The 16,061-nt window shown below is 39.3% G+C and overlaps 1 protein-coding gene across 1 annotated transcript in view; it reads left to right on the top strand.

Moving 5' to 3' along the window:
- LOC109922184 (protein piccolo-like) overlaps positions 1-16,061 on the top strand; it is a 226,100-nt gene that overhangs the window by 159,655 nt on the left and 50,384 nt on the right. Inside the window, exon 17 of the mRNA XM_048610189.1 lies at positions 3,064-3,090. Within this exon, the coding sequence (XP_048466146.1) occupies positions 3,064-3,090 (27 nt within the window). The remainder of the gene's footprint in view (positions 1-3,063; positions 3,091-16,061) is intronic.

Below are 16,061 nucleotides of genomic sequence, written 5' to 3'. Positions count from 1 at the left end.
CCCTAGAAAAATAAATTTTGCAGCACAACCTCCCCACGAGTGAGCACCGTGTATGGCAAAACATACAGTACACACTAAGTCAACTCATGCTTATTAGTTTAATCACATTGAAAGTAAAATGAGATTTTAAAAAAGTCACTAAAGGAAAAATAAGAGCAAAGAATACCTACAATACAGTTGAAAGTGTTCCCAATTAACTCTCATTATCACAAAGGTTAGGAATTCAGGAAGATAAAGCCTAACTGGAAAACTCTCAAAATCGACACAAATATTATCACCTATTTCTGATCAACAGTATTTGGCTTGACCAAAGTGTGTAGCTATTGGATAAAGAGGCAATGTTTGGTGAAAATCTAGCACAACAAATAATACATTGCCAAACTGGTGCAGTTTGCTGCAGGAAGTCCAGTTACCATATATCATTTACTGGGGGAGGCGATAGCCTAGTGGTATTATCGCTAGACTGTTAATCCAGAAACCCAGATAGCATTCTGGGGACCCAGGATAGAATCCTGCCATGGCAGATGGTGGAATTTGAACAAAACATCTGGAATTAAGAATCTAATGATGAACATTAATCCATTGCAATTGTCAGGAAAAACCCATCAGGTTCACTAATGTCCTTTAGGGAAGGAAACTGCTATCCTTGCCTGGTCTGGCCTATGTGTGACTCCAAATCCACAGCAATGTGGTTGACTCTGAACTGCCCTCTGAGCAATTAGGGATGGGCAATAAATGCTGCCTAGCCAGTGATGCCCTCATCCTAATAATGAATAAAGGAAAAAAGTGTAGTTACATGTATGAAATAAGCCAATTTCTTAAATGCCTTAAGACCTCCAGAGAAAAAATTTCAAACTATATTCATGAAGTCACAGAATATTAATCCCATGCTGTCAGTCCTGTCATTACTTTTACATGTGTTGAAGAACTTGTTCCTAAATAATACTTTTCATGAAGCATTGAAATGCTGCCAGTATACCTCCGGTACAATACATGCTATTAATAGGGTTAAGAGTTCATGGACTGGTGTCTCAGTGTCATCTAAAAGGCCCAAAAACAGAAATTGCTGGAAAAAATCAGAAGAGCTGGCAGCATCTGTGGTGAAAAAGTCGAGTTAATGTTTTGAGTTCAATTTTTGTTCTTGTTTCTGATTTACAGCATCCGCAGATCTTTTGGTTTCTCATCTAAAACAATTCCTGCCTTCACATTAATGTTAGATGGGTTTTTCAATGTTCAGATTTATAGTTGGTGTGATCTGATTCCAAATAAAATTAACTGTGAAAGTTTATTGTTTAATCTCAGTCATCAAGACAACTGCCACAGTCCCATTGTAATCAGGCACACAGAGACTTTATATCCCAGGGCAGCTTATTGGAGAGGTCATGATATCAAGGCAGCTGTGCATTCCCTAAGTATTAAGTATATTAGGAAACATTTAGAATAGGTTTTCAGCATGACGTTTTCCTTTATCCACATTGCACATGAAAATGAATCAATTGTTCCCTTGCAGCAGAAACATTACTAACTGTGGCTTCTGTGGAGATCCACCATTTTGGGTCTCATCTATATAACTATTTGACGGAGCCAATCCAATAAACTAGGAAAATAAATGCCTTGGGCTAAACGAATCCTGAGCAACCAAAATTCGAACAATCAATAATATACCTCCAACATATTTATATTCCTTCTATAAATCTGCTACAGAACCCTTTGGTATGTGGCTGTACTCAGGTGTGGGTTGTTATTGGGTGAAGTTATATAGTATCTTACAGTAAAGATTGATGTAGCAACTATTTTCTCAACTGCCTCAAATTTCATTTTTTGAATTCATAAAAGCCCTTCGTTCATAGAATCCCTACAGTGTGGAAACAGGCCCTTCAGCCCAACAAGTCCACACCAACCCTCAGAGCATCCCATCCAGACCCATCTCCCTATAAGCCCACCTAATCTACACATCCCTGAACACTACGGGCAATTTAGCATGGCCAATCCACCTGCCTACACATCTTTGGACTGTGGGAAGAAACCGAAGCACCCGGAGGAAACCCACGCAGGTACGGGGAGAATGTGCAAACTCAGTCACCCGCGGGTGGAATTGAACCCGGCTCCCTGACGCTGTGAGGCAGCAGTCCTAACCACTGAGCCACCATGCTGCCCCCAAATTTATGAATATTAAGACTTGTAGTATGAACAGTTAAAGTAAAGATAGTTTCTGGAGAACAGGGGACTAGAAATAGACTGTCTACTAAACAGTCCAGTCCCACTTAAACATATGGTTGGAACCCATGCCTCCTGAAGATGGAATTGAAGAAAACATTTATCATCGTTATCTTCCATGTTGTGATATGAAGAACCCATAATATAATTTGAAAGCAAAATGCTGTGGATGCTAGAAATCTGACATAAAACATAAAGTGCTGAAAAACTCAGGAGGCTGAATTTTCTGCTGCACATTTTGTCTTCATTTCATAAGATAATTAACGGGAAGTCTATCAATAGCATGACACAGCTTACATCTAAAAAGACCATCTGGAATCCAACTTGAATGCAAATATTTTTTCTGAGCCTCTGAGCTGTTTCGAGAATACTGGATATTTGTTCTGGTCACTGAGATTCCACAATATGGCCATTAAGTGAGACCAGGACTGGATATTGCTGTCACTGTTCTAATGACAATAGGTTCTCCAGAATCTCACTGAGGCTGATTTGAAGGGAGAAAATTAAAATGTTCTCATATCCATTTCACCAAAAACATAGTTTAAAAAGCTGACTTTGTTTTTGCGCTTCTGTTTATTACATTCAATGTTTATTTAATTGGTAGTCAGGATCTTGCCTAATCCAAGAGAGAAGGATTATAACTGTCTGTTTCATGTTGCATTAGCTGTTTGTTTTATTGTCTTAATCCAAGCAGTTAACACTCTGTCCTCCTTCCTATGTTTTTAATATGAATTAGTTCACATGCTCAGCTTTATTCTCTATCTCATGCTGATTTGTCTTTGCCTTTGTGCATTTTCTTTATTTTCTATTTACTCTGCTCTCTCCTCAACCTTTGGGCGTTTTCAGCCAAGTTATGGTTGTCCAGAATGCAAGGTAGTGTTTGCTTTTTCCTTCTGCTTGTAATTTTTGCTGAGCAGATCTTTGTATAAGTTTTACTAACAAAGTCTGCTGGACTGACTTTAGAGCTGCATTTCTTTGCACATTTGTATCAGGCTCTGTAGCATAACAAGCATCGTTTGTTCACTCTACTAACCAATAATTTTCTTGATAATTGCTTGATACTTTAAAATAAGAATACACCTCTAAAGTTAGTGATTTCCTGAATATAAAGGAAAAATGGTAATCCAACTCTTCATTCTAGGATAATTAGAAATTATTCAGCTTTCATGGAAATTATGCAATACAGTAATGGAAAAGCACTTCCAATTTTCTGCCTTGGTTACCCATATTTTGTGCTTTTTCAGCTTTTAGTCTGTGGGTTATAGCAAAACCTGGCTCTAAATATAAATACATAGAAATTTGCTTATTTCAGTCAAATTGGACTGTCACAGATCTTCCATCAGATCAAGCTGCATTCTAGATTTTTGTATAGCAGATGTGGATAAACCTTGAATATAAATCATGAACACCCAGAACTGAAACTTTCCCTTACATTGTTAACCATCCAATGAACCTTACAATGTCGCGGTGTCTTCTTAAATGAAGAATTCAATTTTAAAATGGATAAATCAAACTGAAGTCCTGTAAGCTGTCAATACGTGAATAGATAACACTGTTTTCTTTCTGAATAGCCGAATATTCTAAGGTCATATTTCAGTAAGTCAGCATACAATATGGGTAATTAAAACTGATTAAAAAAATTGAATCTTGTGACAACCTGATGCATAAGTATTGCTATTAAATATGCATTTACAGTACACACTAGATGAAATTTGACAATTCACCCTTTTAGTTTTAAATCCTGGGGTATACAAAACAGAATATTCACTTGCCTGTATTTGCGAGTTTTTTTTTTATTTTGACCTGTTTCAGTTGTGTTTCTGGGATTTGGAAAGGGCTTTTCTTCATACTGCAATCTAACTGATGGCTTAGATCTAAAGCAGATCCAAAGATTTCTAATATCCTAAGCATTTTTTGATGTTTTTATTTGACTAATATACTTAGATTATGGCCCACAATGACAGCTCCTTTGTAATGTGTCAATGGTGCATGTCAATAGCAGATGATATAATATTTGAAATTAGGACAATTAATGCGTGAGTAGCAATTGTTTGCTTTTCTAGCACCAGGTTATAAATTGTGCACCAGTAAAAATTATCTTCTATAATTGTCTTCGCTACAATGTCAACTTTTGTGTTGTGCGTACTGTAAAAACAGGTTAAAGAACTGATCTAAAATTGGCAGATCAATGTGGTGAATATGAGAAGCTGAATTTTGAATTTGTACAATGTAATCTTAAACAAATTGCTTAACAAAATACCACATGTTGATTTTAAATTGCTCCATTTTCATTTGTTGTTTTTACTTCATAAAAATTTTTAAGGAATAAAAACAAAATGGAAACTACTGTCAACTAGCTCTTTTCAAATGAAAACTGTATTTCTATTCATTAGGTGCATGGCAATAGAACACGTTAACAGATTTTGGGCTGGATGTTGACTTTTGTGATTTAAAATCGGTGACAGTGTTCCAAAAGTTCATTTCACAACTTTTTCAGATTTTCAAAATACAGCTGCTGACTTGCTGTCACCTGTCTGTTGCAAATGTCAAAATCAACATCTTCTTGACAAATGTTTCAGTTTATCAAACATTCTGTGCATGATGGCATATTAAAGATCTGAATATACCAGGTGTTAAATCAGGACACTCCCATTTAAGACATGATGTTCCATTTTCTTGGCTTGCCTATTTTGAAATGTTCAAATTACAATCAAGCTTTGACTATAGGTAACAATGAATATAATTCAAGGTTATTTCTTCTGTCAAACACAATTCCAAATTTCTCTTCAGTGATTCTTTTCCAGACAACAATCAACTTCCAGTTAATCTCCTTTGATTGGGAAAGTAAGTGAACAAAGTCAAGATTTGCAATGTTCATATCTACTCAATCATGTTTTGACCAATTATAGTTCATTATAGTTCTAGTTTACCCTTAAAAAAAAGATATTTGGAGCAGGAATTTGACTTTTCGATGAGGGTGAGAGCAGAAAACCCATAATACTGGATCCTGGTTAGAGGGCAGACAGGGTCTCAACTAAGAAGGCAAATAGGAGGCTACCCAATATGAAAGGAGCTGCAGGCTGCTGTTGCAGGTAAGGCTCAGAGAGGGCACCTCTACCTATAGATGCACTTTCAGCACAACAACATTTTTAACTGTAAATCTGGCTGTAGTATTTTCCATCTCTATCAGTATCTGTGTCTACACAATAGTTGTTTAATGTAGTTTGCTGCCATTAATCCTCCTTTGTCTTTGGACTATCTAGTGATTACTGATAGAGGACGTACCACTAGAGACTACCTACAGATGAGATACTGCTCTTTGGTAACAAGCAAGTTTATTGCATACTAGCAGTAGCACAATTTCATTTGGTCAGGCATAATCATGAGGACATTAGGGAGCTGGTACAGGTACATATACTGCTTTTGAATTAGATAGTAAGAACTGCTGATGCTGGAATCAGAGATAACACAGTGTGGGACTGGAGAAACACAGCAGGCCAGGCAGCATCAGAGGAGCAGGAAAGTTGACGTTTCGGGTCGGGACCCTTTTTCAGGGGTGGGGTCATGGTTGAGGGGGCGGTAGGAGGAGGTGTCATTGAGTTGGTGCCTGGCCTCAGCTATGTAAAGGTCAGAGTGCCATACCACTATGCGAAAGGCTGGTTTTTTACACTGAGGATGGTAAGTGCCTGGAGTGAGCTGCCAGAAGAGGCCGTGGAAGCAGGTACAATCGCAATGTTTAAGAGGCATTTGACAGATACATGAAGAAACAAGGGATAGATAGATAGGGAGCGCATAGTGGCAGAAGGTTTTCAGCTTAGAAAGGCATCATATGTCAGTGCAGGCTTGGTGGGTCAAAAGGCCTGTTCCTGTGCTCTACTGTTCTTTGTTCTTTCATCCACAAACAGCAATAAATGAGAAAATAGAAGAGAGGGGTGAACTGAAGAAAATTAAATCACTACAGAAGTAGAAGAGCAAATTGTTGGAGCTGTAGGCTAACTGGTCTCCAGGTCTTAATGGGCTCCTGGAGTCTTAAAACAAGTAGCCTGTGAGATAGTTAGTCTTAATGGGCTCCTGGAGTCTTAAAACAAGTAGCCTGTGAGATAGTTAAATCTGTTGGCTCTAATTCTCCCAAATTCCCTGGATTCAGAGAAAGTTGCATTAGTTTGAAACATAGTGAATGAGTAAGATAGAAAGCAGAAAACCACAAGTCAGTTAGTTTCACATCTGTCATAGGGGAACTATTAAAAACTAACATTAAAGATGTTACAACACAAAAAGAAGTTCAAGATAATCAGACAGAGTAAACATGGTTTTGTGAAATGATTAACTAATTTATTGGCATTCTTTGAGGAAATAACATAAGGATTAGATAAAGGGAAAATCAGTGGGTGTACTGTCGATAAGCTGACACATCAAAGGTTGTTTCTGAGAATAAAGCTCATGGTATAGGAGTAGAATGTTGGCATGGACAGACATTTGGCTGGCTAACAGGAAACGGTTGGCATAAATGGATAATTTTCTTGTTGGCAAAGTTTAACAAGTGATGTACTACAGGGATCAGTGATAAGGCCTCAACTTTTTACAATTTTTTTATATTAGTTGGGTGAAGGGACCAGAAATATGGTAACCATATTTGCTGGTGACAGCAAGATAGATAGGAGAGTAAGTTGTGAAGAGGACATAACGAGGCTAAAAAGGGACAGGACTAGGTTAAGTGAGTGAACAAAGATCTTCCAAGTGCCATTTCATATGGAGAAAGCTGAAATTGTCCATTTTTGCAGAAAGGATAGAAAAGAAGCATTTATCTAAATGGTAAGAAATTGCAGGGATACAGAAGGACCCAGGTATTCTACTGCATGAATCACAAAAATTAGTATGCAGTGACAGCAAGGAATTAGGAAAGCTAATAGAGTCATAGAAGTCTGCAGCATAGAAAAAAGCTCTTCAACTCATCTAGTCCGCACCAGTCAAAAACAAGAACCTAACTATTCTAATTTCCTTTTCCATCACTTGTATTCTTGGCATTGAAAGTGTATTTCTAAATACTTAATGTTATGAGGGTTTCTCCTTTTACCATGCTTACAAGGAGTGAATTCCAGATACCCACCACCCTCTGAATGATAAAAGATTTTCTTCACATCTCTTCTAAACTTCTACCTATTACCTTAAGTCTATGTCCCCTTGTCATTGCTCCTCCGCCAAAGGAAAAGGGTCTTTCCTGTGTACCCTTTCTATGCCCCTCATAATTTTATACATTTCAATGGAGTTCCAACTCAGCCTTCTCTTAATAGAACATTATCATCTACTATTTAATGCAAAATTAGGAAATTATGCTTCAGTCATTCACAACACTGGTGAAACTACATCTAGAGCTCTATGAATAGTATTGGTATCTTTATTTCTTAAGGAAGGGTAAACTTATTGGAAGCAGTTCAGAAAACGTTTACTGTAGTATCACTTGGAATGGGCAGGTTTCTTGTTAAATATTGGACAGACTAATCTTGTATCTGCTGGAGTTAAGAAATTTCGGAGGTGACTTGATTGAAATATAAAAAATCTTGATGGTTATTGTGAAAAGAGTGTTTTCACTTGTAGGTTAATATAGAACAATGAGGTTGTTTTTTTTTAATAAAAGGGTAATCCATTTAAGACAAAGATGAGATTTTCTTGCTAATAGAGAGTCATGAGGATTTGGAATCCTTGAATATTTTTAAAGCAGAAGTTTGTAGATTTTTGATAAATAGGGTGGCGACTTGCTATCAGGAGAAAGCATGAATGTGGACTAATCAGCTCAGCCATGATCCTATTGAATGGCAGAACAGGCTCTAGCAGCTGAGTGGCCTACTCCTGTTCCTGATGTTTATATCTTTTCTGAGTGTCATGAACAATTCCCTTAAATATCTGTCATTTCACCTCTATCTTTTTGTTGTTTGACCTGTTTTCCAACTTCATTTTGCCAACATTGTCTTTATACCTTTGTCATTTCCTTTATTTAAGGTTAATGGATACTTGCACCTGCAAACTAAATGCAAAAATTAATAACTATTCCCCAATGACTGCTGTTTATTTTCTCACTTACTCAACTCATCAAAATCACTCTGAAACCTCTTTACTTCCATCTCGCCACTCACAATTTGATTTAGTTTGTGTCATTGGCAAACTTAAAAATATTGCATTTAATTTCTTCATCCAAATCATTGATAAATAAAGTGAATAGCTGGGGCTCCAAGCATTGATTCATGTGCTACCCCACTTGTCAATGCCTTCCACTGTGAAAATGACTCGTTATTCCTATTCCCTGTTTCCTGTCTGCTAACCAATTCTCAATCCATACTGGTATATCATTCCCAGTCATGTGCTTCAGTCTCACGCACTAACCACTTATGTGGGACTTTATCAAAAGCGTTCCAGAAGCAGTGTTTAAACAAAGGCTATAATGAGGCTAGGGGCTGTTGGTCTAGCCAAATCCAAGCTATTCATAAATCAGCAGGTTACTGTTGAGGAAATGATACTTGAAAGCACTATCAACAAGATCTTCCATCACTTTGTTAATGCTTGAAAGCAGAATGATCAGGAGGTAATTCAGTGGGTTAGCTTTGCCCTGCTGTATGTGCACAAGGTATATATGGATAATTTTCTGCATTGTTGGGTGGATGTCATTGATGTAGCTGTACTTGAACATCTTGGCTAGAAGTATGACAAGTTTTTGAGCACAAGTCTTCAGTCCTATTGCCTTTTAAATATCCAGTTCTTTCACAAATTTCTTAATATCACATGGAGTGAATCATATTAACTGAACACTAGCATCTGTGAGGCTGGGTACCTTAGAAGGGGACCAAAATGGACTACCCACTCAATTTATATACGAACATGATAGTTTGTTCTATCATTGATATTGGAGAAATTTCTGGAGCCTCCTCTTCCAGTGAGTTGTTTAATTGTCCACCACTATTCATGACTGGGTTTGGCTAGATTACAGAGCTTAGATCTGATCCATTGGTTGTGAGATCATTTAGCCCCATCTATCACTTGTTGCTTATGCTGTTTTGCATGTGCATTGTTCTGTGTTGTAGTTTCACCAAGTTGAGATCTCATGTTTAGGTTTGCCTGGTGCAATTTTGTTCACCTTGCAGCCATATTTCTGTAATGGCTAACCGATTTTATATATTTATTTCTATTTGTTTTGATAAGCCATTCACTTTGTTAAGAATGCAATGGGTATTTTGAAACACAGCTTTTTGTTCTATCTTTTTACCATTTTTTAAAACTCTAATCTTGTAGCCTCACGCACCATTGTCTCTTGTCTTTACATACAGTATTTTCTGTTACATTCAGGTTATCATTACATTTATCATTTACTTGCTTTGAATCCTGTTCCATTCCCTTTAGTCCCTTCTCCATCTATATTGAGCTTAATGATATCTCTGTTGTTCTAGTTGTTCAACTCTCCCAGAACACAATTCACAGCATGGTCAGGGAGAATCGTCCCGATGGTGGGTCTCATCTGTCCACCACGCTTCTCTTCCTAATCTCACCTCTGAGACACTAATGCCTGGGCAGAAGGGTGCTGACTAACCACCAGTCTGGGCATAAGCAACACATTATGTCCCCATAACTGCCCCCATTGTCTGCCCGATATCAGGGCAAAACTTCAGCTCTTGGTACCTGTACTTTTTCGTGTTTAATTCAGCAGACTGTTGGAAAATCCTTTCACTCATATTTTTACTTTCAATTATTAATGTGAAAATGTTGAGTATAAAATATTATTTTGTGTTTCATGAAATCAATGACTTCAGGAAAGTACCAATCCCTGCACCTGATATTCTGAAGGAGCATTTACATTTTTTTTATATCCAGTCAATGTCAAATATAAACTTGTTTTATATAATTAATTTCAATTGAACATACATTAAAAACTGGAAAATAGCATTTATTCGGTCTACTAACATGAAAAGTTTAAGCATTTTAGAATAATTATTGTCACATTTTATAATATGATGAATGGAACCCACAGTTTTGATCTGCAGTAAGTGCTATAAGATTCTCAAATAATGTGGCAATATGTATACACTGAGTTCAAGTTTCCACCCGGCCTTGCAAGGAAGGGTCAGAGACTACTTTCCTGACGAATGTCAAAGAAATAAGAAGGAGCCTGACTAAAGGTGGAAACTGGATTTCCTCACTCACGAATCTGCATCTCCAGGCTAGCTGTAGAGCAGACCGATCTGAAGGGGGGGTGAGGCCCACCTTGTGCCCAAATGTTAATCATGTCCTGGATTCCTGAAAGCGTATTGAGCAGCATTCCAGCATTGTTACAGAGAGGCTGAATGAGCATTTCCATATGTTGTATTTTTGAAGAGGACACAACAGTTTCCCCACTTTACCCCACCAGAAATTTAATGTTCAATTCTTTGACACTGTTATTTTTCCAGATTTTACAAATAAGGTGATTTTACCTGAATTCTGCAGAGTTTGGCAAGGTTAGCACCAGAAGTCACCAACAGATATTTGAAATAGGATCATAAGTCTGCATGCCCATCCTATTTCATCTTCATGCTGTTCCCTTCAAGTTTTATCAGAGACACATTCTCCGTCTGGATGACTGATAACAGAGTACTTTCCAGTGAGGGTGAAAACTAGATTGATCCCACAATCTGCTGTGTCTACTCTCTATTCAAGTAATGAGTTGATCAATAGCTCTACCAGAATTCTGATTAGCAGGGTGATCTAGTGATTCATGTCTGGCCAATGTCCTTATAGACAATCTATCTAAGATTTCCTACCGAGAAAAGGAATTCTATAACCTTTACACTGACCAGTCATTGAAAAGAATATAAAATTTATATAGTTTTGTTCATGAGTTTGTTTGTATTAAGTCCCAGGAATACAAGTGAACCAAGACACCAGTATGAAAGAGGAGCTTAAAAAAATTAGTAGTAAAATAAAGTAGTTGCAGAGAAATTAATGGCACTTCAAGTTGATAGCCCCCTGGACCCAAAGATTTATATCCCATGGTGTGAAAGGAGTGATTGTTGAGATAGTGGATGAATTGTTGACCATCTTTCAAAATTTTACAGGTTCTGAAACAGCACCTGTAGGTTGCAAATGCCAGCCTATTGGATAACAAAGGACTGAAAAAGAAAATGGCGAACTCCTTTTCAATAATTAAAAAAAATCTTTCCAATTTCCATCCTTCTCTCATCTTCACCTGGCCCATTGCTCACTAATCTTCCGTTCCTTGCTGTCACTGTTTCCATTTCTGAGAATAGGCTGACTACTGACTCCTAGAGTTACGTTGATTATATTTTTCTTCAGTCTGCTTCCTGCAGGGATTCCTTGTCATTTAGCCATGATCTCATTAAATGGTAGAGCATATTTGATGGGCCAAATGGCCCACTCTTGCTCCTACATCTTATTATCTTATTTCATTCTCCCAGTTTCACCATTTCTGTCACATCTGTTTTGATGATGTCACCTTTGACAGGGGTACCTCTGAAATGGCCTCAATAATTTTCCTCAACTGAGGACTCCCTTCCTCTATAGTTGACAGGACCCTCAAGAATGTCTAACCTACATTCCATATTTTTGCCCTTAGCCTTTCCTTCTCTCTCAGAACAATGGAAAGGGCTTTACTTGTCCTTACTTTCCACCCTACTAATCTCCGCATTCAAAGGTTCATCCTCTGCCATTTCCACCACTTCCATCACAATGCTAGGTCATGGCAAATGGTTAATTGGTCAACGTGTCACATTATAAGTCGTGAAGTGTCACAGCGATCATTACTGGGGCTCAACTATTTGTTGTGCATATTAATAATTTGGAAGATAGGACTTATTGTATTATAGCCAAATCTGTTAATGATACAGTTAGAAAAGTAAAATGTGACGTGGATTAAAACAGTCTACAAACAGATATAGATTAGTTCAGCAAGGGAGTGAAAATTTGGCAAATGAAGCATAATGTGGAACAATGTGATTTTGTCAACTTCAGCAGAAAGAATAAAATAAAAGTATATTACTTGAATTGAAAGAGACTGTAGAATACTATTGTTCAAGGAGTGGTGGGTGTCCCTGTCTATAAATTACAAAATGTTAGAATGCACAGACAGCAAGTAATTAAGAAGGCAAATGAAATGTTAACTTTATGTAGTTCATGAAATATAAAAGTAGGGAGTCTTAGTGCAAGGCATACTACAAACAAGATTATCACATAGAGTTCTGGTCTGCTTACTCAAGAAAGGAGATCGTTATATTGGAAGCAATTTAGAGAAGCTTTATTCAGCCATTTCCTGGGATGAAGAGCTTATCTTATGAGGAAACATTGAGCAGGTTGGATGTATACCCATGGCAGTTTAGAAGAATGAGACATGAACTGACTGAAATTTATAAGATACTGAGGGGTCTTGACTAGGGTGCAGAGAGAATGTTTTCCCACATAGGGAAATCCAACATCAAGAGGACATAGTTTCAAAATAAGGGTTCTCAATTAAGACAGTGTTTAGTGGAAATTTACTCTACTATAAAGTTATTAGTCTTTGGAATTCTCATCCCTAAAAAGCAGCAAAAAGAATCTTTGAATGCATTCAAAGCTGAGCTAGACAAGGGAGTCAAGAGTTAATGGGAGAGATATAAATATGGAGCTAAAGCTACAGGCAGATCACCCATAATATCATTGAATGACACAGCAGCTGAATAAGCCAAATAAAGCCAAAGCTCCTGCTCCCATTTTTATAGTTTCTGATCACCGTTATGTTGTCAGCTCACCCACTCCCCGTGTTACAATTACCTCTCACAGTTAAAATACGACTCAGTGTCAAACATCATGTATTTCCACATGGTGTAAAGGGATTGTTGATTCTTTGGGCAGGAGACAGAAGGTAATGCAATTATATCAATATAATTTGACATGGGTTTAAAATTATTTCTCATAAATGTGAAAGTAAATTCTACGAAATAGTTTGGCAGAGCTTGAATGCCCACAGTATTAATTATTGAGTTTGGAAATGAATGCAGGCCAAGAACATGGATATCAATATTAATTGTTTCCTTTCAGTAGATATATATTTAAACAGAAGCATTTTTTTGGTGAGGGTAAGAATTTATTTGGTACAAACATTTGGAGCTCTCTGCATTCTCAGTTTTTAACAGAATTGCTTAATAAAAGCTGAAGTAACCCGGGTTAAAATACATATTTGAATATAATTATTGAATAATTTCAAACAAAGCAGTGTTTTATTAATTAATTGTACAATAAATTGTAGATTTATTTCAAGGCAAGATAGAGTATGTATTGCTACTTGTGGGTGGATGATTGAAGTGTAGGCTGTTAGCAGATATTCTAATTTATTTAAATACACACAGATGATACCAGATGTCTGGTTGCATTTGGATCAGTTAAGCAAAATTTATGCCTTTTCTTCAGTCCATATTCTTTGTGAAAGTTACAGGAGACTAGGACAAGATTTCATGAGACAGCAATCGCCATGTGTCTCTTTTCCTATCCATTCTGAAATATTGACATTCAAGGCCTTCATTTATGGAATGAGAGAAGAAGGAATTTTTTTCCTTTTCCGATTTTTCCAAATTTTATGAAGTCAAGTACTAAAAGACTCATTCAGACAGCATGAATTAAAGTAGCCTTTAATTTCATAAATTGCTTCTGGAAATAGAACTTGTCTCTGACAATCAGACACATGTCCTATGACCCAAAATGGACAGCGTTCGGATGGCAGTGGATGAGACCAGTTAGTTCTACTGAAGACGCAGAATTCTTACACTGGGAGATAGTAGGAACTGCCGATGCTGGAGTCTGAGATAACAAGGTGTGGAGCTGGATGAACACAGCAGGCCAGGCAGCATCAGAGGAGCAGGAAAGCTGACGTGTCGGGTCTGGATCCTTCTTTAGAAATGAGGGAGGGGAAGGGGGCTCTGAAATAAATAGAGAGGCGGGGAGGCGGTGATAGAAGATGGATAGTGGAGCAGATAGGTGGAGAAAAGACGGACAGGTCAAGGAGGCGGAGATGAAGCCAGGAAAGGTGAGTGTAGGTAGGGAGTTGGGATGGGGGTTGGTCAGTGAGGAGGGAGAGGCGAGTAAGTGGGAGGGAAGACAGACAGGACAAGGAGGCGGGCATGAAGCTGGTAGTTAGGAATTTGGGGTGGGGGGTTGGTCAGTGAGGTGGGAGGAGCGGATAGGTGTGAGAGAAGACGGACAGGTCAAGGAGGCTGGGACGAGAGGGGGCGCTGGTCTTGGGATGAGGTCAGGGGTAGGGAGATTTTGAAGCTCATAAAGTCCACATTGAGGTTGTAAGGTTCCAAGGCGGAATATGAGGTGCTGTTTCTCCAGTTTTTGGGTGGCATCATTGTGACACTGGAGGAGGCCTAGGATGGACATGTCGTGCAAGGAGTGGGAGGGGGAGTTGAAATGGTTTGCCACTGGGTGGTGTTGTCGTTTGTCGCGAACCGAGCGTAAGTGCTCCACAAAGCGGTCTCCGAGCCTCCGCTTGGTCTCCCCGATGTAAAGGAGGCCACATCGGGAACAGCGAACACAATAGACCACATTAGCAGATGTGCAGGTGAACATCTGTTTAATGTGGAAGGTTTTCTTGGGGCCTGGGATGGATGTGAGGGGAGAGGAGTAGGGGCAGATGTAGCACTTCCTGCGGTTGCAGGGAAAGGTGAGGGGGTGGTGGGGCTAGTGGGGAGTGTGGAGCGGATGAGGGAGTCACAGAGAGAGCGGTCTCTCCGGAAGGCAGGTAAGGGAGGGGAGGGAAATATATCCTTGGTAGTGGGGTCAGATTGCAGGTGGCGGAAATGGCAGAGAATGATGCATTGAATCTGGAGGTTAATGGGACGATAGGTGAGGACAAGGGGAATTCTGTCTTTGTTTTTATTACGGGGAGGGGGTGTGAGGGCTGAGGTTGGGGAAACGCGAGAGATGCGATCGAGGGCGTTTTCGACCATCGTGGAGGGGAATTTGCAGTTCTTGAAAAACGAGGACATCTGGGTGGCCATGGGTACCCGCATGGGCCTGAGCTATGCCTGCCTCTTTGTAGGTTACGTGGAACAATCCCTCTTCCGTAGTTACATTGGCCCTATCCCCCAACGCTTCCTCCGTTACATCGATGACTGTATCGGCGCCGCCTCGTGCTCCCACGAGGAGCTCGAACAGTTCATCCACTTCACTAACACCTTCCACCCCAACCTTAAGTTCACCTGGACCATCTCTGATATCTCTCTCTCCTTCCTGGACTTCTCTGTCTCCATCTCTGGTAACCACCTGGAAACTGATATCTATTTCAAACCTACCGACTCCCACAGCTACCTAGACTATACCTCCTCCCACCCACCTTCCTGCAAGGATGCAATCCACTATTCCCAATTCCTTCGCCTCTGCCACATCTGCTCCCAAGATGAGGCGTTCCATTCCCAAACATCCCAGATGTCCTCGTTTTTTAAGAACCCACCCACAGTGGTCGAAATCACCCTCGACCGCATCTCTTGCGTTTCCCCAAGCTCAGCCCTCACATCCCCTCCCCGCAATAGAAACAAAGATTTAATTCCCCTTGTCATCATCTATCACCCCATTAACCTCCGAATTCAACGCATCATTCTCCCACCATTTCCGCCACCTGCAATCTGACCCCACTACCAAGGATATATATTCCCTCCCCACCCTCACCTGCCTTCTGGAGGGACCGCTCTCTCCACGACTCCCTCGTCCACTCCACACTCGCCACCAGCCCCCGCAACCGTAGGAGATGCTACACCTGCCCCTACACCTCACCCCCATCCCAGGCCCCAAGAAAACCTTCCACATTAAACAGATGTTCACCTGCACATCTGCTA

Source organism: Rhincodon typus, chromosome 22 (assembly GCF_021869965.1).
Source record: "Rhincodon typus isolate 14 chromosome 22, sRhiTyp1.1, whole genome shotgun sequence".
Classification (NCBI taxonomy): Eukaryota; Metazoa; Chordata; class Chondrichthyes; order Orectolobiformes; family Rhincodontidae; genus Rhincodon; species Rhincodon typus.
This window is presented reverse-complemented; position numbering and strand designations above follow the sequence as displayed.